Here is a 28,000-nt window from a genome sequence, read left to right as displayed (position 1 = left end):
TGGGGTGATCAAGCCTATTTTTTTTTTTTTGCTCTTGGCTTTACATTAAAAAAATCTGTTAAAAAATGTTCTCAAACAGTCAAATTCAACAAACTCTAAGTTTATTTCAATACATCTTCATATTCCTGACTTGACACCAGCTCAGTCCCGCCTCCATCGGAAAAAAAACACATTGGATCTGCTTTGGGAGACAGTAAGCCGGATGTGTATTTATAGAACATACTGCAATGGTTGGCACACTCCGTTTTGGAATGGAGGGTGTTTGCTCCTCTCTAGTGTTGAGCAAGAGACACTGCAACGTAAAATAAAGGACATGCCGATCACAAACACAAACAAATCCGCGACAAAGTGAATAGAATGATAACATATGCAAACAATTTTTGATTTAGTAAAATTTAATTTACCAACAATTATAATTCTTTCACGAGTCTTGCTTTCAAGTTGTCTTCATAAATGTTTCACACAGTATAGCGGGATGACAAAAATATCATTTTTTTCCATTTTTACAACTTGTGTCAGTTTTTGCAGCATATCATAGAGCAATTACGTGTGATATTTATGCTACTTTATGTGTCTAAATGTGTCAAATGAACTTTTGTTGTTGTTATGAAGCGTATTAACTCTATGAGATGAACACAGCAACTTTTTGGGGGGACTAAAGTAAAAAGGTGTACACGTTGTCGTGTGGAACGTGGAAAACAAACATGGCAACCGCCGGAGAGAAAGACACCTGCTTCGATATCAAAGTCCAACTTCCTCACGCCGTTCCTCTCGTTTTCTAATCCTCATCTTCGTCGTCCTCGTCAGTCTGGTCCCTGGTGTCCAGCTCGTCCTCATCGTCCACCTGTGGTTACAAAATGTCTTCCCTGGTTACATAGATTTTGTTCACAAACATAGTATTAGACTTGGGGAGTCATTCCAAGTGACAAGGCGAGCATACACTCGGCTCTTGGCTCTCAAAGGGGTCTGGGAGTGTCCATGCAGACCCCTTTGAGAGCTGAAGCAACCTAGCTTGGCGCTAACTGCTACCCGGCAGGTGTTTTAATTATTGCTACCAGAGCTCATATTTCATGCTTTTTCATGGCATTTAATGCCTTAAAAAATATATTTTCAATTTCCCGTGGAAACACTGTATCATTATCGCGATCATCGACAGAGTTCCAAATTCTAGTTCCAAGGTTGTCATCATCATCAGTTCTACTGTATACCGTCTCTCCGAAGTCTTTGAGTCTCTTCTTTAGGTTTTGTATCTTCTGGTCCTGGTCAGCCAAGAGCATGAGAAGGTCGTCCTGCTCCTTTTTGGACTCCAGCAGGTCCGCTTCAAGCTTGGCCATCTCCGTCTGCAGGATGGCCGCTGAGCTCGTGGCCGAGGCCGCCTGCTGCTCTAGCTGCGCCCGGCCCTCCGTCAGGACCTGGACCTCCTCCTGAGGAGTGGATATTGACATAGAACAGAAGTGTATAAAGTTCAGCTGCAATGGTTCATCAATACTTTAATAAGTTTTGATCACACTGATCAACATTTTTTAAACTCTTTTTTCAGAGATGTAAACTTAGAAACAAAAAATGAAACAATTTCAAAAACCTAATGTGGTAGAAAAAAAATCTGCATTAATCAGCATCAAAGCCATCTCTGATTACATTTTACTGTTAACCAGTGAAATCGATTCATTCAGAGACCATGTTTGATTAACAATTGTCAAAATCCTCGGAATCTTAGTCCCTCATGAATAAATATTCTCAGATTTCTCCAGTCGTCCATGAAAGCAGACTTCTCTTTGTGTTGAAAACAAGAAAACATTTGGTAGCATCTGCTTGTACTTTGGAAAACAATGAGCAACATTTTCTCAGATCTTTTTCTGACCGTGATCTTTCGGACCAAACTCGTAACTAAATCTTAAAGCTGTACATTTTCTGCACTGTCAATATGAAATAGAGGACTCTTATTGAAGATAGGGATGGAAATTAAAACTCTGATTCATTGATTCATCAATTAAAAAAATTATAATATTTGAGAAAAATGTATTTTTATAGTTCTAACCCTGCCTCGAGCTTGAAACGCATTTCAACATATTGAAACACACTTTTTAAATTTTTGGGATACAAATTTCAATAAACTGCTCAGTGTGGGCCTCCTTTCCCACATGCCAGGGAATTACATCAACTGTTGGATACTGTGAAGGCAAATTCCCACCCCGCAAAAAAAACAACAGAAATATGTAATTGTTGCAGCAAGTGCGCGATCGATTGAACCGCAATATAGTGCGGGATAAGGCTGAACAATTTGAATGATTAATTTCAGTGAAAATGTTAGATCATATTCTCACACACTTTCAGTCTCTCCATTTCGGACGTCTGTGCTGCGAGTCTGGTCTCCAGTTCGGCCGTCTTGGTAGCATCCAACGAGGAGTCACCGCTTGGGGCAGCACTTGTAGACTGAGGAGGTTGAACTTGATTATTAACTAGATCAAGTGTTTGAGAGAAAAAAAATCCTGAATTTGCAAGTATTTACCTCCGTTTCAGCTCCTCTAAGCGGGCTTTCATTGTCTGTCTTTAGCTGGCTGATCTCGGCTGCCTGCGACTGGACCTGACTCCTCAGAAGCTCCAACTCCTTGAAGCGACACCAAGTCATGGTGATGAACATCACAAGCACCGTGCATAATTATTATTATTATTATTATTATTATTCATCAAGGTCACCTTGAGGAGTTCTAAGTTTTCCGGGCCTCCTGTGGCGCCCTCAGTTGGCTGAGACCCTTCGGACCGCTAAGAGAACAAGCACAATCAAATAATGGATATAAGGTGTGCTAAAAAAAATAAAAATAAAAAATCTGGTTCTTGAGGCGTATCGATTGAAGCATGTCACAAACATGTTCTTCAGACAACTGGGAATTACAATTTTTTTGGGGGAAAAAAGCATAACATTGCTCCTTTATGGCTGTCAAGATTCTGAGGTTTCCTTAGATGTACATTCATTCACGCAGAGCATACTTTTGAGCACCTAAAAATGGATGTCTCTGCATACAACGGCTTTGACTTCTACAGCCGTCAATGGTAGTAAACGAGTTCATGTGAAACCTTAAAATTGACGCAGAAGGGCGACATTGTAGTCACACGTTAGCTCATATGCATCTTTAAAACTCGTCTCAAAACTCATTTGTATTCTTTGGCTTTTGACTCAGCATTACTGACACTTGATTTTAGTTTGACTGTTTTTGTGCTTTGTACCGTCTTCGTAATTCATTTATTGTTTTATTGCATTGTTGTTATATATATATATATATATATATATATATGATATTTGCTCCATTTACAGCACTTTGTAGACAGCGGTGGTTGTTTAAAAGCACTCTATAAATACAGTGTTGTACAAAGGCTGAAGTCGCAACTAACCAAGGAGTCAATCATGGCGTCTTTTTCACACAGCTGGGTCTGGAGGAGGGCGTGCTGACTACGCAGCTCCTCCACCTCTTCTCGAAGCTGCGCCGGCTCTTCGGTCTGCATCCCATTAACGTGGGAACCGTCTCCCAGCGTGTTTGCGCCTTGACTCGCGTTTTCCTTTCCTACACACATACGGAGAAACCGTTTCATTTTTAATAATGATAGATGGGCCAGGCCGTTCGTACGATGAATGAACGCACGATGGTTAAAAATGAATGTTAAAAAAAAAAAGTTATGTTCATGATAACAATCATCAGTATGCTTTGTTGCATTTTTGAGGCATACAAATATTATGTAGAAAATAAAAATAAATAAGTAAACTGTAGGCGGCCCGGTAGTCCAGTGGTTAGCACGTCGGCTTCACAGTGCAGAGGTACCGGGTTCGATTTCAGCTCCGGCCTCCCTGTGTGGAGTTTGCATGTTCTTCCCGGGCCTGCGTGGGTTTTCTCTGGGTGCTCCGGTTTCCTCCCACATTCCAAAAACATGCATGGCAGGCTGATTGGACGCTCTAAATTGTCCCTAGGTGTGAGTGTGAGTGCGAATGGTTGTTCGTTTCTGTGTGCCCTGTGATTGGCTGGCAACCGATTCAGGGTGTCCCCCGCCTACTGCCCGAAGACAGCTGGGTTAGGCTCTGGCACCCCCCGCGACCCTAGTGAGGATCAAGCGGCTCGGAAGATGAATGAATGAATGAAAAAAAAGTAAACTGTAATCGTAAAATATCCAGGAAGTAAAAAGATATCGTTTTTCACTTATCATGGCAACTAACAGGGATGTTTGAGACCACTTTTTACAGACCAATACCAGTATGTGTAATCATTCTTTGAGTACTGACTGATCCCGAGTAGCAATACCACAACTACTTTTGATATCTAAAATTTCATTTAATGCAAAAAAAAAAAAAAAATACAATAAAATACAAAAATTATGAAGACCTTTCCAACGCAGATGGCAATTCGCCAAACTACCGCAGGAATGTGGCGAGTGCTGCCGAGGCGAACTTATTCAATGTTAGATGCGTGTATTCCAATTTTGTACCAAGACATTTTGAGTACACTGTGTCAAATACTAAAGTGTGTGAAAGACAATTAAAAAAAAACAACCAAGATTAATCAAACCAATTTTAGAGGGGGGGGGGGGGAGACACAGCTAATTTACTTTAACAAATATTACGGGGAATCATGATACTGCAAACGGTGAGTGAGCCGGATGAAAGCATGAAATAGCAGTGGCGTGCTAGGTGATCATACCCAGCTTGAGTTTGAGGAGGTTGTACTGGTCCTTGTGCTGCTGGATCTGGCTCAGCTGTTGGGCCATGGTGGCCTGCATCTGTTCAGTCTGGGTGGTCATGGAGGACACCTGCTCCTTCAGCTCCTGAATCTTGGCATCCTGACCACAGAAGCGAAATCAGTTGCACAATTGCTAAAGCTCTCGATGCGAGTGCCCCTCCTCCCTCCGCCGTGACAGGTGCTTGCCTGTTCCCTGATCAGCTCTTTGTACTGTGTGACGATATTGTCGTGCTGCTCCAGCGTCTTCTTCACCTCCTCTTCCTTCTTCTCATCTTCACTGGACTTGTGGACCGCCTTGGTTATCACACCTGTTGATGCCAAAAGGGCAATATATTTGGACGTATTGTGGAAAATACACTCCTGAGGTCAAATACAGCTTTTTTGTTTAGGGGGGTAGGGGGGGTTGCATCAGAAGGAACGAATTACAGTGTATCTCACGAGTAGGAAAGGATGTGCTTTTTCATCTGCTTTTCCCCAAAAATTTTCAAATAAACAGGCTGCCATCACACGTCACAGAAAAGTAAAATGAAGCATTTTCCAAGAAAATGAAAACTGACAGACCTGCTGTAATAAATAATGAAGCCTTTCAGAGACAGTGGTCACTCCAGTGGACAGCTTATCATGTTATAGGTTATCATTATTGGTGGATGAAAGGCTGAAAGCTAACGGAGTTGAAGAAAAAAAAAATACAAACAGGCCATAACGAAAAATCCATTATTACTACAACCATGCAGAGCTCAAGTTATGCAAAGGACTCAAGCCGAAGATTTTGAATGTTCAAAAGTCTGAAGTCTGTACGACTTCCTTGGCTTTGCACAAACACTAGATCGATGAATTTGGTTGTTTTCATCAAGTGGTGGAGCTCGTAAAGCACAGTTGGCCGAGAACAAATCCCATTTCGAGAAATGTGTCATGGATAGCCTAAATTGTACTCTTTTACTTTTCTTGTACAGTCAATCAAGTTTTTACCACGGCGGCAGTTTGCCAATGATTCTTTCGGTTTGCACGGTGCCCGATGGGAGAAAAGTCAACCTCAGAGGTGTCCGTGTGCACTAACCCTCCAGTTCTTTGACCAGCTTGGTGAACTCGTGGTCAAAGAGCATCTGGTCCGGAGCTGGGAAAACCGGCTGCGGCTTTTGGGCTGCGCGCGAGTACAGCTCGTGTTTAGTGACAAAGCCTAGCTTCTCCACAAAATTCTCCTTGCCAATGCGCTTCTCGATCAGTTGCTTCAACTTCTCTCTGAGGAGGGTGAGGAAATACACACAAAATTTTTAAAAAATAAATAAAAAGACCTTTCCACTGCAAATGTCAACTCATGATGGTGAGCAGCTCACTTGGTATAGTTCTCCAGCGAGTTGTCGTTGTAGTAAATGCAGATGCCCAGCAGCAGCGCACACAAGCCCTGCACCAGACGTTCGTCCTCTCCCAGGTTCTCGGAGATCTGCGCTGTGAGCTACAGAGGTGCCAAGAGTCAAGGACACTTAAATGACGACAACTTGCTGGAAATGAGCACGTAGACCGAGCATGGCAAGTGGTGGATACAAAGGGAACGTTTTCCTGATTGTGTAGAAAGTGTGTGACGGCGATGGGGCAGTTGTTGATCCACGTGCACAGCAGCATGAGGAGACCCACTCTGGTCTGCACTTTGCTGCCCTGTGGAACACAACACAGACATTTTTCATTTAATTTTTTTTGAAAATCTCAATTTCTCATGCCCGGTCTAATCTTTGCATCCTAATTAAATCAATCGTTACTCTTTTTTTTAAACCCTCAATCAGCCATTAGTTTCAAGCAAGCATCTTTTACACTGCCTGAAAATGTCTCAAAAGTAGCTTTCTTTTTAGTACAGTACTTCATAAATGCTTTGATTGTCAAAATAAAGCAAGAAATCATTTTTGGAATTACACAGTCAGCATTTGTCAATGTTCTGTTTTCATTGCAGAATCTGTGTAAAAGAGGTTATTGATAGGGTTAGCAGAAGAAAAAAAACCCCAGCAACAGCAGACATGTTTAGGTTGAGCAACACATGGATATCTCACGTCATGATCTCGGTTCAAAGGTGGGAGAAGACGTTTTTCAAATGAACATAACAAACCGCGACATGCTGTTAAAAACAGACTCAATATTATCTTATCAATAATGAACCATTCCACCTCTGACAGGGAACAAAAAGTGTTCAAATACTGCTAAACATGTCTTTATAAAAAAAATAATAATAATAAACACAGGAGCCAAGGCAAGAAGCTCTGCTGGGCTACAAAACAAACATGCTTGCGCTAAAAAAGGCTTCAGCCTTTTATAAGCTATGCAGTTGACAAAAGTCACCTTTCCAGAATTAAGTCTCCGAATAGGACACAATACACAAAATTGAAACAAACCAAATCTCTAAATGGACACACAAAATATGATGGAATAGGCTTATAATGCTGTCAGTGTACAGCGGGAAAAATTATCTGTACTGCGGGCCATCAAGAGTAAAGATGATGGACCGCATTTCAACAAAACAACACAGTGCCTGATTGGTTATTTGCATAGCCCCCCCCCCCCCCCCCCAACGAGAGGAGAAAAAAAAAACCAAACAGGTGGCACCAGAATAAGGTTGTTGACTACCTGCAGAGTCGACGTGGCATCTGTAAAGCTGTAATTTTCAATGGCATTTTAAGAGAGTTGCTATATGCAGATAATCATTTTAATGCTAATACAGGTTATTGGTTGTGTCTATTAATTGATGAATTGAAGGTTAAGAATTTGTATGATGTTGTTATTGCTAATAATAATACGAGTTATTTCAATTAAATATTGAGTGGGTGGGTGGGGGGGGGGGCCCTCATTTAATATATATTTTTAAGATGGCCATTATCCGCATTTGAAGGTAATACAGCATTAGATTTTAAGCATTAGAAAAGCAGCATTTTTCACAGCCCCGCTTTGTTCAGCGGAGAGATCGGTGCTGTTGAACGGTCTGCGGCTGGATGGATGGAGGTCTTGAGGAGCCGACGATGAGAAGAAAGGAGCGTTGGCGCGGAGTGCCGATGCGGATTTGGAGCTGGGAGTCGCGGCTTGGAGTTTGAAGCGGATTATGTGGGACAGGAGAAGTGGACTAATCTCTTTTCGTCAATGGACGCTACAGCTTCGTGTTTGCTTTCAAAACTTTGCTTGTAGCAGACGTGTGCACATTTTCAGCATGATGTCTCTGATCCACTGGTGAAAGGACACTTTGATCCTCTCCTCTTTCATCTATAACTGCTTCAGACAACAAAGTGTATGCAGAAAAGTGGTGAAGATTGCACGACTGTCTCTGTCCTATGTGTTGTCTTGTTATTTTTGTTATTTTGACTTCAAAATGGCGCCGCGAGAGTGGCTGCCTTTCCAGCAGCTCCTATTTTTTTGTTGTTCTACTTCTTCCTTTCATAACTTTGCTGCTGTGAATCTGGAATTTCTCCATTGCGAGACTAATAAAGGTTTTCTTATCTTATCTTAAATTCTATTAAAAATATTGTGAATCAAACACCAACGTTTTTTTTTGTGTGAAAATAAGGGCCTCCTCCCAAATCGACTCTACAGTTCTGCAAATGCCTCCTGGACCGCTGCAGTGGAGTAAACAAACACCATGGTGGGGCCCCTATTTGAAGAACTACGGCAACTGAAAAGCCCAAAAGGGGTGATTGTGCACCAGTGCAACCTGATAAGAAGCCGCGGGACAGAAAGGGGAACCAGCAGATGCAGATGCACCAAAATCCCCTTCACGCACATATAGCGCCCCCCCCCAAAAAAAAATAAAATAAAAAAATCCTCCTTCACAAGCCAAGCGGAGACAAAGAAAAACAGTACGCTCAAACTACACACAAACACATGTAGCACGCACTTTACTCACCCGCCGGCTGATCTTATCCCCCTGAAAAACCACAACGTGAAACCGCTCGAATCAATGACTTTGGCCAATAAAAAAAATGGGCTTGACTAGACGCACCCCTAATTGGGGAGAAATCTTTCCCGGGAGTCCGATATGAAAACCAATGCATTTCCCTCACCCACGCCACCTTAAGAGTGCCCATTTGGCGTACATCTACCTGGGAGAGGATGTTGGTGCACTGCTGCAGCAAAGAGACGGGAGGCTTGCCCAGGCTGGTGGCCAGCTGGACCCGCAGCAGCTGCTCCTTCTGGGTGAGGTTGTCCTGCAAGGCGTGCGCCAGGGCCACCGACGCGCACCAGTTGGACAGCGAGTCGGCCGAGAACAGGCCGCCACACAGCAGTTGGCCGGCTGAGATGGAATTGGCTGAGGGATGCACGCAACACGCGAGGTTGATCAATACATAGGGGCAGTGATGGAGAATAACCCCGATGACGTAGTGTTGCAAATAACCTCCGACTCGTGTGAAGAGTGTGACTGACCGTCGATGGTGGAGGGGAGCAGAGTGGCCACGATCTCCCCTTGTCCTTTCTGGTTCTTGTACAAGAAACATTGGAAGCAGTAGAGCACGGCGCAGCGCAGCACAAAAGGTTGCCTCTCGTTGACCATGGACATGAGCAGGACCACGATGGCGGGTCTACGGACAGCAGAGGACGTTGCTGAGATGTACAGTGAACCTTTGCTACCATCTTGGTGTCACAATAGTGCTTGGCCACCATTTTGTGGCATCTCGGTATCGAGGAACTCTTGTGAGGTGAGTTGAGTGGTTTCATTTAGACAAAAAGACTGCTTTGCCGCCATCTTGTGGCATTTATTGGCTTTAAAACGTTATGGGAGAAGCGTCAGTTGCAGATTTTGCCATTTGCAGCTGGAGTCTGTCATTACCCCCCTTAAATTGGCAGCGGTTTATAAACATAGCCAGAGCATAGGCCCCATTATGTGGCATTTTAGAGCCATGCCGATGGAGCACAACAGCATAAATAAGTGAAGCCGGGGGATTATTCTTCTGTGGATTTACTGTGTCTTTACCTGGGTGGGTTCGATGGTGCATTGACTGAGGCAAAGTAGTCCTGGTTGACCTGTGAGCCCCTGATGACTTCTGACACAGTGTTGATGGTCTGTAGGGACGCGGCGACAGAAGACTTGAAAATGAAACAAGCCTTCCCCTCCAGTTGCATTAAGACGACTGACCGCCATTTACCTCAGTGAGGATGTCCGCCGGCACGCCGGTGGCCATGAGGATGGTGCACAGCTGCTGCAGCAGGCCACACTGGTACATGGATTTCTGACAGCTCGCCGTCGCTCCCGGTGAATTCACCGGGGAGACCATGACTCGCACCAGCTGGGATCAACCAACACAACAGTATTTGCCGGCGTGGCTATAAAACGGAGCTAGGGCTGGAAGAATACTCAACGTAATCTATTATTTCATACGGATTTGCCAGGGCAATAGATAGAACAACATAATGGTCAGGATCGTTATCAGGCTTCCGCAGAGCTTGCGGATGGGCTCATTATTTGAATCGGGTGCGCTAGCGGGGGGGAACATCTACACATGTAGCATAGGTGCCCTCAAGGACCGGAGTTGGTGAGCCATCTTATAGATGATGTTGTTTTGTTTTCTTCAATATAGTCGATGAAAGTTCCTGCTTGGGGGGGGGGGGGGGGGGGATAACTTGCCAGGAAAAAAAGAGAAATGAAGCAAATCCCAACAGGGGAAAAAAAACATTTACATTACATTTGTATTTAATTCAATAATGTGATTTTCATATTGTTTTTTTTCTATATCCAGAGCAGAATAGGATTTTGGTGAAAGCAAGGTCAGAATCCAAAAATTGAGCTGATTTTTTTTTTAATTGTCTACAAGGATTCTCTATGTTACCTGCAGCATGAGGTGAAGGTTGGTGACTTTCTGTGCCGACCAGCCCGAGTTGTCGTCACCGACCTCAAACCACGGCCTCATGCGCTGGATGAAGGAACCCTCTTTGAAGAAGTTCTGGTTCGAGCTGTTGTTCTTGAGGAGGTTGCGCAAGAGGAGCAGGCAGTCCTCGACCACAATCCCTGTGCACATCAATCCAGTCCTATTTAGTGATTTTACAACAGAATAAGTCACGCTAGCAGTGTAGCGGCCGTTGCTCGTATTGGGTTCACTGCGAACGGTCGTCCGATGCATGTCTACATTCAAATCTTGCAAAGCAGTAAAAAATCTGCTCCTCATTTCATTAACAAATCAGAGATGGTGTCCACTTGTATCGTAAGAATCCCTGCACTGGAGACGTTTCTACCTCCATCGCTGCTGCCCTCTTCTGTTATAATATCCAGGAGGCGCTCAAAGGCGTTCTCAAAGGCCACAATCTTCTGGATGGCAGCGTTGCCTTTGGTCAGCTGCTGGAGCAACAACAAGCCCTGCGGAGGGAGGTGGGAAATTGGTTCATTTGGTTCGGAATGGAATAAATGAAACGAAATGGTATTGAAGGGAAAAAAAATCCTTGAAGTGCTCACATCGTTGCGTATCACTTCTCTGGAATCGGCCAGCAAGTCCATCAACCTGGAGACCCCTGCAAGTGAAAGCGAATGCCATCTAACATCCTGGAAACAGTTCGCAGGACACGCAGAAAGCAAAGGATGGCAAACGCACCCATGGGGCTGACCAGGATGATGCTCTGCAACTGGACACACTGGTTCCTCAGGAGGGCCGTAAGTAGCTTCACAGCGGGCCAACGCACGTGAAAGTCAAACTCCTGTGATGAAAAGGTGCGGAAAGAAAGGCGGAGCAGAGCAGACGTGGCATCTGTAAAGCTGACACTTACACCTTGGTTAAAAGAGGAAGTTCAGATATCATGGGCAGACATATATTATTCAACGATAGATGGGGTACGGGATGGGGCAGTCATTTGGGGTGTGGGGTTTACTTCTATGCATTCATATTTTGGAAAAAATCTTAGATATTTTGCCACCTGTCAAAAAAAAAATAAACAAACAAAAAAAACAAGAGGAGGCGTTTATCTATCTCATCTGCTGTTTGGGTTAGCGATAGTTCAACTGTGGTGTGATTTGCAGGTTGTGTTTGTAGATAAAACTATTTGTAAATCGCTAATTGTCCCTTGATCTCTCTGAGAGCAGTACCTCCAACATGGTGAGGAGCAGCGTGGTATGCTCGGGTTCCTGAATGAAGGCTTCTGTGAACTTGGCGCCCAGGTCATCTGCCTGCTTCTGGGCAGTCTCATCTGTATATAAAAAAAATAATAATAATAAAATAAAAGGAGGAGGAAATGACAAGTGAGGTTGTGTGAAAAGCACCGAGAAATACAGGAAGGACTACTAAGCGAGGGAGTTTGCTGCATTCAGCCCCAGTTAGTTGTCAGCTAAACTACAACGGTGAATGCTCCTTAATTGGATCAGTAGTTGAATTGTAAGTTAGCCTTTTTCACAAAGAAATTTGAGCCAAAATCCTTTGACCCAGATCCGATTGAAGTAGAATAGGGCCGTGATCCAAGTTATAAATATCACTTTTACATTAAATACATTGATTGATGATTGAACTGGTTTTAGTCATAAAGCACCATATTATTTCATTCATAGAGTTATTTAACCCCCACAGGCGTCTTTGTTTTGGCGGAAAAACAATGCAACTGGACAGGATGTAAAACAGCCTAAAAAAAAGGCCAAAAACTGGCCAAAGCTATAACGCAAGGCAATGCCGGGACCAGAGTCCTTGGTTGAGAAAATGGTGTCCATAATTCATATGTCATTGATTTAACCAATGTCAGACAGTGTGGTGGTCATCACCAGACTTTGTATTCTACAACTTTGAGCATAACAACACAGTCACATCACAGTGCGGGCCGAAAAATTGTTCTCAACGCTGCTCGAGGCTGCTTTCTCTACTGGCTCTCCCTCACTTACCAAAAGATTTCATTCAATGGACTTATCTGTTGCTGCAAGCAGCTCTCATTTCTCCTCAAGCCCACCCAAAAATGTGATTAGCTCTACACTACAACCTTGGCTGGGTTTTGTTTAAAAGGCAACGGTGGATCAAATATCCATGTCTAATAATGGCCTTTGTCAACAATGAGCAATCACTAGATGAGGTGCGCGGTTGTTGGTGTCGGGTAATGAGAAGGAAAAAAAAGAGAGGGGGGAGGCAATCATGCACAGAGAAAAAGTTTTACCTTCTGATTCGTCTGGGAGGTTAAAACATGGAAGAGAAGAAGAGAGAGATGACAACCTTTACATTTAAAACACAGACACTGTTGGCATACAGGAAGAAAGCGATGCACACTGAGTGATTTTCCACATGACACCTGAGGTCGACACCAAAGTTACCTTTGTAAAAAAAAATAATAATAAATCAAATAAAAAATTCCAAACAGTGGCGACATGGTCACTACCTTGCTCTTCTTCCTCGTCATTGCAGATAATGTTGTACAGCGTGTCCAAAGCGTAGCCGAGGATTTCCGAGTCAGACCTGATGGGTTTCATAGCAAAAACGTGAACAGCAATGTTTCACAATTACGCTTGGAGGAAATGATGTGGAAACAGAAATCATCCGTTTCAGAGTCTAATCCCGTCACAATGATAAAATCTTGACTGCACTGTACAGGCAGTCTTTTAGAGAGGACGCAATGCAGGAAATCTTTCACGTTTTTGGGAGCGTGCGCTAACCAAGCGTGAACTGAATAAAGTCGTTATTCACGGCGAGAGTTTACGAGTGAAACAACTTGTTTCTATTCCCCCTGTGAGAAAAAAAAACATTTAATGACAATCAGTGTCAACTGCGTTGATACGTACCTGTCAGTTTGCAGGATGTTTATCAAGTGATCCATTGCTTGTGTGCCAACCTCCATCCGATATTTCTACAAAACAAATGGCAATGATTTTAGAATAGGCTGTTTTAACAGAAACTAGAAAATGGCTAGCTATTGTAGAAGTCGATTAGTCCTCATATACGCCTGGAAATATAACCTAACTCACAAAGGTCAGTGCGCCCTTAACGTAGCAGTTGATATCTTACCTTAGAGAGGGACTTAAGAGCACGAACCGCATCCCTGCGATCTTCGAGGAGAGTCGACGAGGCAACTCTGTCGCACAATTTCTGGATCTGTCACCAGAGGAAATGTTATATATTATCAAGCTCGAACATCGGCCCAATACTGAGAAGCACCAATTCTAGTGTCATTTTAAATGGGAAAAAAAAGAACACAGGTTCAATCAATTTGGACCAAGTAATGTAGATGAAGTAACTTTGTGATTGGACAAATATGTCACTGTGTCTGTTTAGCAAGGTTTGCAGTTTATACTTCAATACTTATTAAGGAAATGAATAATACTCAATTGATGATATTGACTTTATGAATTTATTTATATGAATATTTAATACATAGGAGCTGTTAGATACGATTAAAAGCATGTAAAATATCTTGATCAATTTGCAACATCTTGACTGGATTAATCACCATTTCAATTATTAAAACACATTCAATGGATAAACTATAAGACAGCAAGTAGCATACGCAGAAAATGACAGGTAGCTACTTTAGCATCGACAGCCGCCAACCCGATTAGATGGGGCTAATTACTTCATTAAATGGACGACGACACGTATATGGTATTGTAAAGGTTCAGTTTTAAAGTGGAGGTTAAACGCGCTTTGAAAAACGAATTACGTGTAAGCAAATGCTAAACTAATCGCAGACAGCCGGGGTTAGCTTCATACCGTCTCCGCTCCAGTGGGCTGCGGCCCGGCTGTCTGCCCGCCCATCACTCCCCTGAAGAAGTTCATCTTTGCAGACGTCCCCTTTGCGACCCCTCCAACGACGACACTCGGTGTCCCCTCTACGTGATTCGGGTGAAGGGGGAAATTTTGGGAGGAAAGTGTCCGCGATGGTGTGTTGTTGTTGTTATTTGAATTATTTTGTTAGGTTGATAGTGCGACCCCGGAACTCCACGCGGGAGAAGGAGACCGCGCATGCGCGAGGACGTGGCGATACGTGGCCCATCAGTGACAGATTTAAAGGGCCAGGACAACAAAAACTATAAGTGAAAATGTACGGCGGACATTTTGGGCCAAAATAAATCAAATATAAACAAACCCTGAAATTGTGACTAAGTAAATATATGCCTGACTCCAACGAGCACGTTGCACGTTAGCACGTTGTTTTAAACATCAATAAAAACAAAACAGCAAGATTTGCAAATTATGTTCAACCTGTAGTTAATCGATTACCCTACAGAGACCTGATATTTAGTGTTAAAATTGGTAGTTAATTGTTTTAGCAAATAAACGCTAACGTAAATTTGAAGTGCATCCGCATGTGTCATCCGCAAATTATTTAATAGTAAATGATTAAAATATGAACTATAATCTCATGTATTTCTTATGTAATGTCTAATTACTGAATTATTTAATACTTGCTTTGTGTGTGAGTAATTTTAGTGTGTAATCTTGAGGCAAGTTTTTCCTGATTTAATGGTATGAATGAGTGTAAATCTTTGCCCTACAATATGCTGTTGTCACCGGATGTGATAACCATAGAAACAAAAATGAAACTTGAGACGCAGGGTATCTGGCTGCAATCCCAGTACCAGTAACTTCTTTAAGAGTCACTGGGTGACAGTATCACTCTGAAATAAAAGTAAAATCCAAGCTGCTGACGAGAAGACAACGGTGAAGTCCAAAATTTACCACTTTGAGTTAACCACTGAAAAGATAATACAAAAGGCCTTAATAGGAAAGCTGCACAACACATGAACAATGTTATGAGTGGTGCTGATATCATCAGTAGTTTATTATAGCTGACACATTCAAAATGGAAAGTCAACTCAAAAAGAAACTAACAAAAAAAATGTATTGGAGCAACAAGGCTCAGTTAACACAGTAAAAGATGGCTATCATGTTTTGAAGCACACAATCTATTTCCATTCAATAAGGACTGGCATGATTCACTGTGACTATCCAGTCTACTTGCAATCAGAGAGGCAAATAATTTACAGCTTTGTCTGCTTTTGGGATCTTCACTGCCACACCCACACAACAAACTAAAGCATTGAACAAAACATATTTTCTGAAAATAGGTTGCGCCGATTCAGGTAAATTTTGGAGGCCGCGTTCAAACCAACAGATTGTCTCTGGAAATGTTGCCCTTCCGAAAGAGAAAAAAACCCAAACAAACAAAACAGTGCGATACCAACAAACAAGGAAGACCTTATTACCATATTTTGTTGCTACATCGCGTTCCCCCTTTTTCAGTGCAAGATTATAAAAACAAAATAATGAATTTTCCTATGCAGCTGAAACTACCAAACTGGAAAAAATAACTCCTGGAGCGTAAATGAATGAAAAATAAGCACAATCAGTAAGCAAGGTTATGAAAAATAGAAACACGTCTGGAAAAGTAATCTCAGGTGTTGGTGGTCTACAAAATTGTATTTTGAGAAACATGAGAACCTGAGAGCAAAAAATATGCAGTGAGATCAACCTCCAGGAAACAAATCAAAAGTCGATCTTTTTGTATTTTGCCACACCAGAGTAGTACCAGTGACAGCAATGTAGGGGAGGGGCGTGGGGGGGGGGGGGATAAACATAACCATAAAGCATGGAAACGAAACAGGAACATCTTCAATATGAGCAACCCAATAATCCAAAATCATGACATTCAATGCACCAAGTATACGCAAACAAAATACTAGGTAACAACGACTCAGTACCAATGGAGAGTAGTTTTACTTTATTTTAGTCAACATTTATACTTGGGTAATGTGACTATTTTTTTGTTTTGGACTGGTCATAATCCTCTACAGGTTTTACATAGTTTTATGCTAATACACTGCACATCTTCAATAGTTTTTTTTTTTGATTTTGGAGATTCCAATACATCAAAATGAAACTACAATGGCTGGGCGCTATGTTAAAAACATGAAATATATAATTGTACCTTTGTTTTATTTTAAGGTGGGCCCCTCAAAACTGAAAAGCAAAGAATATTTACAAAAAGTCGTATCTTAAATATGGAAGTGGACCACAAGCACTAACTTCAATCTGACCAAAATCCAAAAATGGCAACGTTTCAGTAAGAGCGAAGAAGGTGAACGCAGAAGGCACCATTTTTTTGTTGTTTTTGTTTTTATATACCAAAAGAAAGGAATGTGAAACAGTAAACTATGACTTTTGCTGTACATTTATTCTGTCACTTTTTGACGACAGGAAAGGCGTCCTTCATCCCTAGCTGGCAAAAAAAAATAAAATAAAAATTGAATGAAAAGAAACCAGAGCGCCACTCTTCCATTCTTCAGTATCCTTTGTCCCCACCACTCGCATCCGCCTACGTCCAAACATAGTCAGTTGATGAACATCCTGGATTATTTATACTTAGAAACGAGGCAAAAATAGGTAATCTTGTCCATCCAGCAGTAAAATGTAAATTTTCGGTATACATTGGTCACAGCAGCGAGGCCTGCCCCGTTTGTGTCGTGTCTCTTCGGCAGCTTTCCGAGTGAGAATGTCGACATAAGAGAGGGGAAGGGACAAAAAAAAAGTATCCATGAGTGCATATTGGCAAATGCGGTATGCAAATTTTGAAAACTGTGGTCTCTCGAAAAGATGGAAGGGTGGAAAAAAGGCAGGTCTTTCCCCTCCGAACAGCACAACTTTTGCAACTTCCAAACAGTAACTAGCATAGAAAATGTGCAATGGAAGGTTAAGTCAAGTCTGATAATCTCTTTCATCCAGAATAACGGCTGGGTATTTTTTCCTTTTTAAATGGTATTTAAGGTCTTTCAGTCCCTCCGAAGGTGGCACACAATGACTCCTGGTTGCTTTCCTCAGACAAAACGTACAAACAATAAGTTTGTGATTTCTTGCTGTAGCAAAAGAAGAGAGGGACGGGGGGAATCTTCGGCTCACAACTAAATAAGATCGAGAGGGTGCATTACATTCCAAAGCAAAGAGGGAGCCAAAAAATAAAAATAAAATAAAACAAAGATGACATGGGTGAAGTCGATGGGTCAACTCCCCATTCTCCTCAACGGCGCTGGGTTGTAAAGCGGCCTTCACCGAGACCTCCCGAGCTCCTTCCTGACCCCATGCCCAGCTTGGGAGCCATGCCGCCCCGGGGCGGCGGCCCTCTGCCGTCGCGCTCTCGCATCATGCCGCTTCCCATGATGCCCCGGGGGCCTCCGGGTCCTCGATCGTTGCGCCTCATGTCCCGGCGGTCGTCGCCGCCACCGCCCCGGATCTCTCGCTCGCGTGCCGCCCGAGTTTTCTTTTCCTCCACGTTAAGACGCACTTCGCCTCGAAACATGATGGGCTGTGGGAGGAAGAACATACTCAGCGTGGCAGACAAACACCAAAACCAATAAAATACTTCATACGAGGAAAAAATGTATAATTTTCACATGACTGAATTTGTAAGGAAAAATATTTGTGTCCAAAGATCCTAGGTAAAAACAGTTTAAGATCTTAAAATATAGAAATATAACAAATCCTAGAAGGGGGGGAAAAATGGACTAATAAATTAATCCGACAGTAGGACGGGAGTAACATATTTAAATAATCTATTTACCCTATATACTTGTGCAGTCTTGTGGCGTTTATTGTGTTTTGAAAGTATCCCTGAGCATTTTGTGCAATATTATCATCGTATTAATTTTTTTTTTAATCATGCAGTGCTAGTCTGTACAGTGCTTCACTTCCAAGACATTTTTTTTACTGTACAAGAATCCCACAACATAACATCAAGCAAAAATGGTGGCTACGCAGATTAATTATATGCCTTCTATCATCTTGTGAAAGGGCATTTAATTGTTCAGCCTGACACCATGAATCACAGACATAAATAGATGAACAAAGATACATGTTTTTTTAAAATATATATTTAGGACCAACTGTGCAGACCAGGGATTGAGAATAATTGACTTCAACCGAAGCACCACCCAGTGAGTAAAAGGGGGTAATGAAATGTCAATACATGCCCCGTCTACCTTGGCCCCAAGGATTTTCTGCACGGGATCAGAGTCATCAAAAACCACAAATCCAAAATTGGGGAGCTTGCCGCTGATGCCCTTGGTGTTGATGCGCATCTCCACAACAGTCCCGTAGGCTGCGATGTGGAAAAAAAGATCAAACTTATCCATGCACGATCGCAATCTATTCCGCCAAGCGTCACCTGAATGATGTTCTGAAATGAGAATTTGGGCGTACTCATGAAGAAGTCTTTGAGCTCGCCCTCGTCGATGTCGTGCGGGAGGTTGCCGACAAAAAGCTGGTGGCTGTCCGGGTAGCGCACGGTTCGCCTGCCATCCATTTCACCGGGTTCACCTTCCCCTCTGCCGCCTGGCACAGGAAGCGCAGATAGAATTTATTTACAGAAACATTCTTCCTGCCTTTTGTGGAGGTAAGAAATTGTGACAGCGTTTGACAAAATTCACATTTACCTTTGTTAACAAAACTCAGGTGTGGTTTCCCCATTTGCGCATCCGATGACGGTACGCCATCTAGTGGTGGGAGCAAGACAAAGGGCCCACCCCCACTTCAAATTTCTGTGAATTTGAAAGACTGTCACAGCAGAATACGAATGAAACTGGTCAGTACCAGTACCTGGTCGGGGGCCTCGTGGGGGGAAGGTCGGTCGGTCGCGGGTACGTTGGTCTCGGGGTCGGAGTGGCGCCGCCTGTGTCTCTGGCTTGGCGTCGACTCGGGCCTACAGACAAATAAAATTGTGAATGAATCTTGAATTTATTTTCTGGAGACGCTGAGGACGACTAATAAATTTCAATGACAAGAGACATGTTTCACATAATGGTTACTTGTGAGCTTGGAGCTTTGACAACGTGGGGTGAGATCCCAGAGGAGGTGCCGGTTGGGGGAAGGTTTTTGCTGGTCACCGAGGCCCATGAGAAGGTCTTTGGGGGGGGGGGGGGGAGCAGAGGTTCAACTGTCTAATTAAAAGTTTGCACATCCATATTATGTTGAGCTTCACTAAAATAATAATAATAAGAAGTATGTTGCCAAACCACCAATGAAAATCAGGTGTTATAATACCGTGTTCAAGATTACCATCTAAACCTCTCTCCACCATTCTCTTTCTAAGACTGCTTTTTTTTGGACATCTTTCATTTTCAATGTTTAAATAAGGCTTTCTGTGGAAAAGGAAGCCAAGAAATGCAGGAGTCTTGATTGAAAAAATAAATAAATACATATTATATATATATATATAACATTTTATCTTGGCTGTTCTAGTTGCGCCATCACATACCTTGGGTGGCTCCTGTGCATGGGGTGGAGACTCCACTGGGGCTGGCGAGGGAGCCTTTTCCTCCATTTCTTCCAGAACCTTCTCATCCACTTCGGACTTTATCTCCTCGACTTTGGGCTCAGGCTCTGGCTCCATTTCCGGCTCGGGAGGCGGCTCCTCCATTGGTTCCTCCACCCCGTTACTGCGAAAAACAAAACGGGGATCAAACTTTACATCAAGTCTTCTAAGTCAATAGAAAGAGATGGGTCAGCGCGTACGCGACGGGGTGAGGCTCGTAGTAGGCGCTGCTGTTGGGGCTCTCTTGCAGCGGCTCGGGGGATGCCTGCCTCTCTTCTGGCTCCTCTTCAACTTCCTCCTCCGATTCTGAAAGGAAACAACAGCCAAGATAAATCAAGCTGAAACCGAACAAACATGGCACAGGCAGGGATGTGCCAACCAACCGTACCACAGCGCAATGACATCGCAGTAAAATATCTGACCTTCGTCAAGTTCGGCTTCCGAGTCGCAAAAAACTTCATCCTCGTAACGGAAGATGTCATTGTGTACGTAGAACTTGTTGGCCACTGAACCCTGGCAAAGGCGATTCAAAAGAGCAGTGTGTTTTGACGCTTGGTTAATTAATTGGGTTAAAAGAGATGCCGCAGCAACGAGAACTGCAAGCCTACCTCTGGGGCGAGCACAAACGTCTGCATGAACTTCCGCATGGGCTGCCCGTTATTGGAGAGCTCCCCAAGTACCTGCACCACGACGCCGTCGCTGAGCGTGGCGTGCGCATCCACGTGCCGGATCTTTGTGTGGCACTCGCTGAACTGCAGAGACATGACCTTCTTGTGGATTTCCTACGAGACAGACAACAAAAATTGTCAGTCAATCCACTTTTTGGAAAGTCGAGAGTAGCACAGTTAGATAGCGGCAGAGTCAAATGATGTGTCGTCTTTCAAGTTGCTGTACGGTTTTGGAATTCCAGAGTGAGAGGCAAATATTTTTCCAGGCAATTTGCAGCGCGGTCAAATGATTCTAACATTTGTCAAAATGCCAGCTTCTTGGCAGTGTTAATGGGCCGCATCTCTTTTGCAATGAAGCGAACTACAGTCTCTGTGAGTTTGCGCTATTTTCCGCTGCTGCGTTTAAATGCGTTTCAAAAACGCCCCAGTGATAAGGGACTGTTGGCGGCGTTGATGGTCCCTCTGCCTTTTTGGTTGATGGTTTTGTTTTTTGGTCTGGCTGGGAAAACTGCTGGTTATATCTGGGGTGAAGTGCGCGTTTTAAATGTTGGTATGGTGTAATTACATACTGTATTATTTTTGTGTTAGATGTGTCCCAAAGGGCCAAGTGAGTGACCTGGAGAAGGTTTTATCCAGTGTGTGAGTGCGAGCCGTGGCCTAGAGCAGGTCCTTGTGCATGTTATTTTGTATTTCAGTGTTTTGATTTTAAAATAAATGGCTGAAAGTTCATCAACAAGTGAGACTTTCCTTACCCACATGCCAAGGCATGATTGTCCCATTTTGACACATGAAATGATGTAAACAGGAACGAATTACATTATGTATCTGATCAATTTAGCGCCAGCTAATGCTAAGAGTAGCGCACGTGCATTGGTAGCAGCAGGAGGACCAAAAGCCCCCCCAGCTCTATTCAAATACCAGGTCATAAATCTCTTAACAGCGCCCCGCTCTTGAACTGCTTAACAACCTGCTTGTTGCGTGTGTCACTCTCTCGACTCCAACATCAAAAGAGCCCCCCTCCTAAAAATCTCTCACCGATTTACATCTCGAGCAAAGATTTCATGCCCGGAAAACTCATAAGTTGGAGTACTTCCAGGTCAGGATTCCACCCTACCGCATTATAGATGTAAAAAAAAAAATCCATTGTTGGTGACCTACCGATTGCCCATACACCGCTTCCACCAGTTTCCCACTCGGGTCAAGACCCCCGTGAACATAGGAGGAGTTCCTCCCATAGAACCTGACAACAAAGCAGTGTTAAAGAGTTAAGAAATTCACACTACCCGAACAAGCGGCGAAGCGCCTTGTACATGTAAGTCAATCATTACCTGTGCAGGAAGTCTGGCGCCTTATTCAACAGTGTGTAATACTGCCTCACAAACTCCCGCCCTACAAGCAGGGGACTTGGTTTCTCCATCACCATTTCTTTGGTAAACAATATTTAGTGCTGCAGGGCACAAAGACAGGGTAAAGTTATTTTCACGGTTCATCCACAATAAACTAACAGTGGAACTTCTAAGTTTATTTGCCCCGCAGGGTTTTTTTTCCTGTCCCAATTTAAATCAGAAATGGGTACCATCTTGATCATTCGAGGATGGGAAATGTGTAGCTCTTGTATGTCACAGGTATTAGGAGTGACTTCCAACACACACACAGCGCGGTCCCGGTGACGTAACACGTTAAAAATGACGTCCAACCAGTGCAACGCTGTTCAGGCAATAACAACTTTAATGATGTCAGAAGTTTAGGTGCCCCAGAAGAAAAGGCGCAGGTGGCCGCCTCCAAATTTTGCATGCCGGAAAAATAGACACTTAATGAAATGAAGCATTAAAAAAAAAGCAGAGCTTCTTTGTCCCACTTCTCGGCCTGCATCAGTCACAACAACAGCTGACTGTTAGCATGGAGGCTAAATCAGAAGCTGCATGTCCATCAAGAGAGACAGAGACGCAGATTGATCTTATACAGGACAATGGCGACGAGGCGGCAAAAAAAGCTGACTATTGTAAAATATTAGTGCCAGAATTGTGTTTTTGTAATCAGCCGTTTCGTACAGTCGTGGCCCGTATGCACAACACAAGCCTCCTCCTGTCTGTAGCATAATGTCATATCTATTGATAGCGGACGCTGCGGCCCCTGGGCTCGTCAATGATCATCCTAATTAAGAACATGAATAAATTGACATTTTAACGACTCCCGCGTGTGATAAACAAACAAAAAACATCCCCCTCCCGGCTACTCCGTGCTCACTCGGGTTAGCACCGGGGCTAGGCTAAATTGTGGCGTCGTCTTTATTTATTTCAGGCCACTCGCGGTTATATTGACAGGAATATCGTGTAGTGAGTCATTTTATAAGAGTTAAAGCAAAGCGCGCAAGAATAACACAAAAAAGGAGGCGCGTCGCTGAAATTAACATGAAATACAAATGTAGAGGGGGACACACACACAAACAACGACTCAACAGAAAGCGACTGTAGCAGTTGTAACGCCTACGTTAGGAATCGGTATATTAAATGCATTCGATGCCATCGTTTTCCACAAAAAGTAAAATGCATTTTTATTTTTCATCATTTCTACTCAATTTGACTGTCGAGCCCCAACTTGCTCAGTCCTGTGCAAACAATAGGTACGAGCGAGAAAACACGGATTTTGCTCATTGCTAGGCAACGTGCAGTGTTTGTACCCCAAAAATTTAGTTTATATGAGAACATCAGATTGCCACCCGCTTCTCTTAAGGAGCAATTAGACCAGACAATGCGGCTAAAGTTAGCATTTAGCTTGTCAGCCAGCCACAACTTTAGCTATGAGGAAGAATGCAGGCTAACTTACCGTGTTAAAGACCTATCTATACAGACAGAATGGATATGGTAATAATATTAATATCAACGACGGTAAACCGCAAATACACAGCCAGGTGTTTACAGTTCTCTCGCCGACGATTTCTGATCTGCGAGGTATGAGAGATTGAACATTTAAAGCGATAGGTTTCGATTTATTGTTTTACCCCTGCGTTTTGGAGCAGGAGCCCCCAAGCGCGGCAATCTGACCAATCAACGACTCACTAACTATGACGAACAGCAAATATCCCGATGAAGAAAATCTTTCTTCAAATGGTTGAATTTGGGAGAACCTTATATCGTGCACGTTATCACTATTTAAAGCGGTTCTTGGGTGTCTTAATAACCTTTTTGTGGCGTCTCCCCCCAAATACACAATAAATAAACAAGGAAGAATTATGTCGCATTCAATGAAAGTGGGTAATCGGAGATATCTCATTCGGATTGTCCCCTTCCGGATCTCAAAGCGTTCGATGAGAACCCAAAAAGAAATGGCTGATTGCGATAAATCTTCACAACCCATTTCGACCCCCAACAAACATCCTTAATGCATATAAATGACACAATATATTGTTTTCATCAAATAACTTCACGCATGGAGATAACGGCATGTTGCGCTACGAGAAGTTATTTTGAATTCATAAATTAATGTAATCATATACAAATAAGATTAATATATATTTATCATTTTGTAAATTATGTTTTGCCATTGTCTATTGTCGATTGACGTCACATTGAAGACGGTAGGTCCGTTTTTTTTCAACTTCGGAAATCGGACATCCCAGTCCAAAGGGGCGTTCCTGTGCACGTTTCCAAATCCTGAGTCGCAATAGTCCAACTTCCCATATTCCCACCATCTTCGAACGCAGCATCATCCAACCCAATCTATTGGGCAACACGTACCATGATGTCTTGGCCTCGCCCCCAACAACTTTCAACAAAATGTTCACTTATAATGTGATAAAGACGTGCATGTATTTTTTGTTTTTTACAATTTTAAACAGTTCCATGGTGTCTAAATAATATGTTGGTGGCATTCTTTTAAATGCCGCAATGATAATAAATAACAAAGAACTGATGACGTTTTAACAAACTGACCAATCAGCGGCCTCTGCTCAGCAACCAGCAAATGTTATTCACTTGATTTATTTTTATACTTTTAAATAGTTCCAATGGACCTTCATAAAATGTGGCATGATTTTGTCAAAAGGCTGCACTTATTTACACTTAAGAAAGAAGCTCAATCAGTGGCCCGCCGTTGGGCATCGCAAAGTATGACGACACAATGACACTGCGAGCGAGGCAATTTGCGGCACTGGTCAAGTCAACTTTATTGTCAAATGTGCTCTATGTGCAACATACAGCACAGATGAAATTTCTTTCCTCTCAAACACAGGAGGGAGAGGAGCCGTTGCGGGTACCCACGCCGCCATCAACAGAAGAGTTAACATAAATGACAAATAATACGACACAAACAAGTCAACAACTATGACACACGGACAGATGAGCTTTAACAGCAAACAATAAATGTTCTTTTATTAAAAATGAAATACAACAAGTGTTTTTATGACATGGTATAATTTTGTCAAACTACCCCAACTATCAAGAATCTATGACAATTTCGGGAACCGAAAAACTATAGACTTTTCACTGGGCAACACGAACTATTAAAACACAAACTTGGCCTCATGCCACCTTTTTTAATACAAGCTGTTCACTTAATTCAGTCATGTCCAAAGTCCGGCCCGGGGGCCAAATCCGGCCCGCGGTCGAATTTCATCCGGCCCTCGGCCCCTGTCATAAAATCAGTGCCGTCTGGCCCGCAGGTTGGTCGCAATGGAACACGTGTTGCATTGACTGAGGTCTCGTAGACTGGTGAGTGATGTTTCATAGAGTACTGCTTCCCTCTAGTGGCTAAATGAGTAATAGCATTTAGACACTAGAGGGCATCACTCCGTGTCTATATTGACTGATATGTCATATTTCAAATGATCCTTGCAGTTGTGGATATGTGTATTGCTTGTTCATTTCCCTGTTGTTCGAGTCAAAGGTTTTGTGACTATTGAAAAGTCACGGTGATACATTTTATGTTTCAAATCAATCCATTTGCACTCAGGAGACTTCTGTTTAAGAAAAAGTCAAGCGAATAAGCAGCTGCATGTGATATACCTGTTTCAAATGAACCAAAAGAAATTCTTAAGATTGTTGAAATTAATATCAAAATGGAAATGTGAAACAGACTGGCTTACTAAAATTTGTTGAACAATATTGTTGTTCAATGTAAAGAATGTCAGCCAAGGTCGGCCCCCCAACATTTTACCACATAAAATATGGCCCCCTTGGCAAAAAGTTTGGACACCCCTGACTTAATTGTTTGACTGGCCTGCTGTGTTCCTGTTGGTTGCCATAGTAACCCATCAGCAACATACACATCATGTAACACCATACAAATTAAACTCCCCAAAGTTTATTTAACAACAATTAGTCAATTTAGAAAAAAAATGCATCGACACACGCAACCAGACAGGTAAAATACTTCATATAATATAATCAAATGAAAAAGATTTTTAAAAACTACAAAAAATGTCTAAAGTAATAATGCTACCTTTAAAGTGTCGATATGCGATTTGTGTCATAATTTCCATGCTTTTATTCGCCGCTCCGATTTTTAATGTAACCCGAGAATAATCGCTCTTTAGCGTGCTCTTGTGTGTGTGTGTGTGTGTGTGTGTGTGTGTGTGTGTGTGTGTGTGTTAGGGTGCGAAAGAACAAGATGGCTTTCCAGAGACGAGAAAACTTTTCTCGCTCTCATCTTTTTCAAGCAAACACGGTGATTTGTCATCTTCTGTAGTGATTGTAGAAGAAAGCAACAAAGAAACAACAACTTAAAGCTTCCTAAGGTATGTTTTTGCGTGTTTATTTTTTTGGGGTGCGACGAGAGCCATTTTAGAGGCGAAGCTAGTAGAAAGGATTTTGGGGCAACGACGTTGAGTTAGGTAGGAGCCCGTCACGTCAAGAAATAAGGCACTTTTTTCCCTTTGCAACTTTATTAAGTATCTCCCGTTTCACCTTGTAACATTAGTGACTTTTTGTAAGTTTTCTTTTGAGGGGAGGTGTGATATTCCAAGTGTTAAACTCATCCGTGACGTGTGATCGCTTGGATTAAAAAAGTAGTCCGAGTACCATGAGCTCATCATCGCGGGTAAAACCCCAGCACACTGCCCGCTCGCCGAACTCCTCCGAGGCGAGCGAGGGCATCGAAATGGAGAACATCCAACAGCAGCGTCAGGATTCGGTGATCGGAGGAATCGTCGCCGGTACCCCGTCGCCGCCATCCAGACAAGCCTGGAGCCGAGACAACCCGGGTTTCGAGGCCGGCGAAGAGATCATGGCAGCGGACTGGCCTGCAGCCAGCCCCGGGAGGAGGTCGGCGTCTACGGCCTCCAGCAACAGCAGCTGCAGCAGTGCTCTGGGCAGCTACAACGCCGGCGGCGGCCCCCACATCCGCGGCGGAGGAGCCTACCCGAGCCCGAGTGGGGACGAGGGGCAGCGGGGCAGGCGTGAGCACAGCAGCTGCATGAAGCAGATACTCCAAAAAATTAGAAGTAAGACCCCATTTTCAGCCTAAAATCTAGAGTTGGGAGAAATGATGTATCCGTTTATCGAAAAGGCCATTTGTTCATCGGAAAAATAATAGCAAACCCAACACTTCCGAGAGGGACCACGACAAAACTATACTTTCTCTCCTTGATTGCAGTTCTGTGGGGTACGGAGTTGATGGAGGACAACAACAGCAGTCGAGAACGGTACTTGTGGAACGTTTTGAGAGAGATGCTCACTTACGTGGCCTTCCTCATCACCGTTTGCATCCGTAAGTCATCGACTGAAACTTGAAATTTCACCGGTGACCTAGAAAACTGAACAAAAATCACCATTAATGAGCAGAGGGCACAGGGATTAAATTACGCGACGGGCCAGAAAATTAAGAGCATATGCTTCTCAAGTGTGCCGAATGGTCACGGTTATATTTTGCTCTTTTCTTTTTGCTGCTTCAGTAAAAAAAAAAAAAAAAAAAACTGCCAGTTTGTGGTTAAGGGCGGTTCAGGAAAAAGTTTCCTGGCACATTATACGACGCAGAGCTGGAGAAGCTGCTCTTTTTAATATTGACTTGTATTGTTGCAGAGCCCAGTGAAATGGGATATTGACGTAACTGTGTCAGCAGTAACACTCTACCGTGGAGTCTCACAATCAGATACCATTGCGTAACATAAATGAACTGCGGCAATTGCTTTAAACGCAGTAGGGCAGGAGAAATTAGAGCGGGTCGTTCAACTTTACACCCCAGTCAAGGCGTTATGGCTGTCTCGACTATGTTACAGCTTTGATTTTCACCTGAAAAATGACAAGTTGAATATGCGCCGCTAAAACTTCAGGTTAAGGGCCGTTGTGGTCCCTCGTTTAAAAAAAATAAATAAATAAAAAAAAAAGGTTCGTATTGTGCCCTGACTGTTGTGTACTGGTTATTTCTGTAAAAAAAAATGCATATTTAAACGTG

The 28,000-nt window shown here is 43.0% G+C and overlaps 3 protein-coding genes across 6 annotated transcripts in view; 1 reads left to right on the top strand and 2 right to left on the bottom strand.

The window, feature by feature from the left end:
- The window catches only part of pkd2 (polycystic kidney disease 2), a 178,287-nt gene that overhangs the window by 142,333 nt on the left and 7,954 nt on the right, over positions 1-28,000 (top strand). The window contains exons 1-3 of one of the 3 annotated variants that reach the window (XM_052083626.1): positions 26,160-26,441; positions 26,554-27,050; positions 27,203-27,316. In XM_052083626.1, coding sequence (XP_051939586.1) covers positions 26,630-27,050; positions 27,203-27,316 — 535 coding nt within the window. In that variant the 5' untranslated portion in view covers positions 26,160-26,441; positions 26,554-26,629. Of the gene's footprint in view, positions 1-26,159; positions 27,051-27,202; positions 27,317-28,000 lie in introns of those variants that run through there. The other 2 variants (XM_052083625.1, XM_052083627.1) reach the window with 2 other exon arrangements.
- uso1 (USO1 vesicle transport factor) lies at positions 566-14,620 on the bottom strand. The gene is made up of 26 exons (XM_052083708.1): positions 14,351-14,620; positions 13,649-13,735; positions 13,426-13,490; positions 13,026-13,102; positions 12,807-12,818; positions 11,761-11,861; positions 11,273-11,375; positions 11,137-11,192; positions 10,920-11,040; positions 10,517-10,695; positions 9,836-9,976; positions 9,664-9,752; positions 9,117-9,271; positions 8,795-9,000; positions 8,599-8,619; positions 6,267-6,377; positions 6,059-6,177; positions 5,782-5,963; positions 4,911-5,032; positions 4,686-4,824; positions 3,391-3,560; positions 2,698-2,763; positions 2,510-2,608; positions 2,329-2,433; positions 1,209-1,424; positions 566-844 (listed from the first exon to the last, which is right to left on the bottom strand). Exons 1-26 carry the CDS (start codon positions 14,414-14,416, stop codon positions 779-781), a joined length of 2,874 nt encoding a protein of 957 aa, XP_051939668.1. The 5' UTR covers positions 14,417-14,620; the 3' UTR covers positions 566-778.
- g3bp2a (G3BP stress granule assembly factor 2a) lies at positions 15,392-23,626 on the bottom strand. Of its 2 annotated transcripts, none has more exons than XM_052083672.1 (13): positions 23,438-23,626; positions 21,940-22,058; positions 21,770-21,851; positions 20,552-20,725; positions 20,366-20,456; positions 20,144-20,249; positions 19,887-20,067; positions 19,438-19,533; positions 19,229-19,331; positions 19,066-19,125; positions 18,833-18,964; positions 18,604-18,731; positions 15,392-17,939 (listed from the first exon to the last, which is right to left on the bottom strand). In XM_052083672.1, exons 2-13 carry the CDS (start codon positions 22,032-22,034, stop codon positions 17,655-17,657), a joined length of 1,533 nt encoding a protein of 510 aa, XP_051939632.1. In that variant the 5' UTR covers positions 22,035-22,058; positions 23,438-23,626; the 3' UTR covers positions 15,392-17,654. The 2 variants fall into 2 exon arrangements, with proteins under 2 accessions (XP_051939632.1, XP_051939633.1); XM_052083673.1 differs by having other exon boundaries at positions 18,613-18,731; positions 23,438-23,625.

This window comes from Hippocampus zosterae, chromosome 13 (assembly GCF_025434085.1).
Source record: "Hippocampus zosterae strain Florida chromosome 13, ASM2543408v3, whole genome shotgun sequence".
NCBI lineage: Eukaryota > Metazoa > Chordata > Actinopteri > Syngnathiformes > Syngnathidae > Hippocampus > Hippocampus zosterae.
Note: the sequence above shows the minus strand (reverse complement) of the source record. Positions and strands in the feature narration are given on the sequence as shown.

Excerpts from the sequence above, each read along its gene's own strand:
- uso1 (XM_052083708.1), bottom strand. The coding sequence starts at position 14,416 with ATGAACTTCTTCAGGGGAGTGATGGGCGGGCAGACAGCCGGGCCGCAG. Across the intron at positions 6,378-8,598 it reads GGGATAAGATCAGCCGGCGG|GGCAGCAAAGTGCAGACCAG; the intron begins GTGAGTAAAGTG and ends TGTGTTCCACAG. Across the intron at positions 6,178-6,266 it reads ATCAGGAAAACGTTCCCTTT|CTCACAGCGCAGATCTCCGA; the intron begins GTATCCACCACT and ends GCACCTCTGTAG.
- g3bp2a (XM_052083672.1), bottom strand. The coding sequence starts at position 22,034 with ATGGTGATGGAGAAACCAAGTCCCCTGCTTGTAGGGCGGGAGTTTGTG. Across the intron at positions 20,457-20,551 it reads CGTTTGTGCTCGCCCCAGAG|GGTTCAGTGGCCAACAAGTT; the intron begins GTAGGCTTGCAG and ends CGCCTTTGCCAG. Across the intron at positions 19,534-19,886 it reads ATGCACAGGAGCCACCCAAG|ACCTTCTCATGGGCCTCGGT; the intron begins GTATGTGATGGC and ends CCCCCCCCAAAG.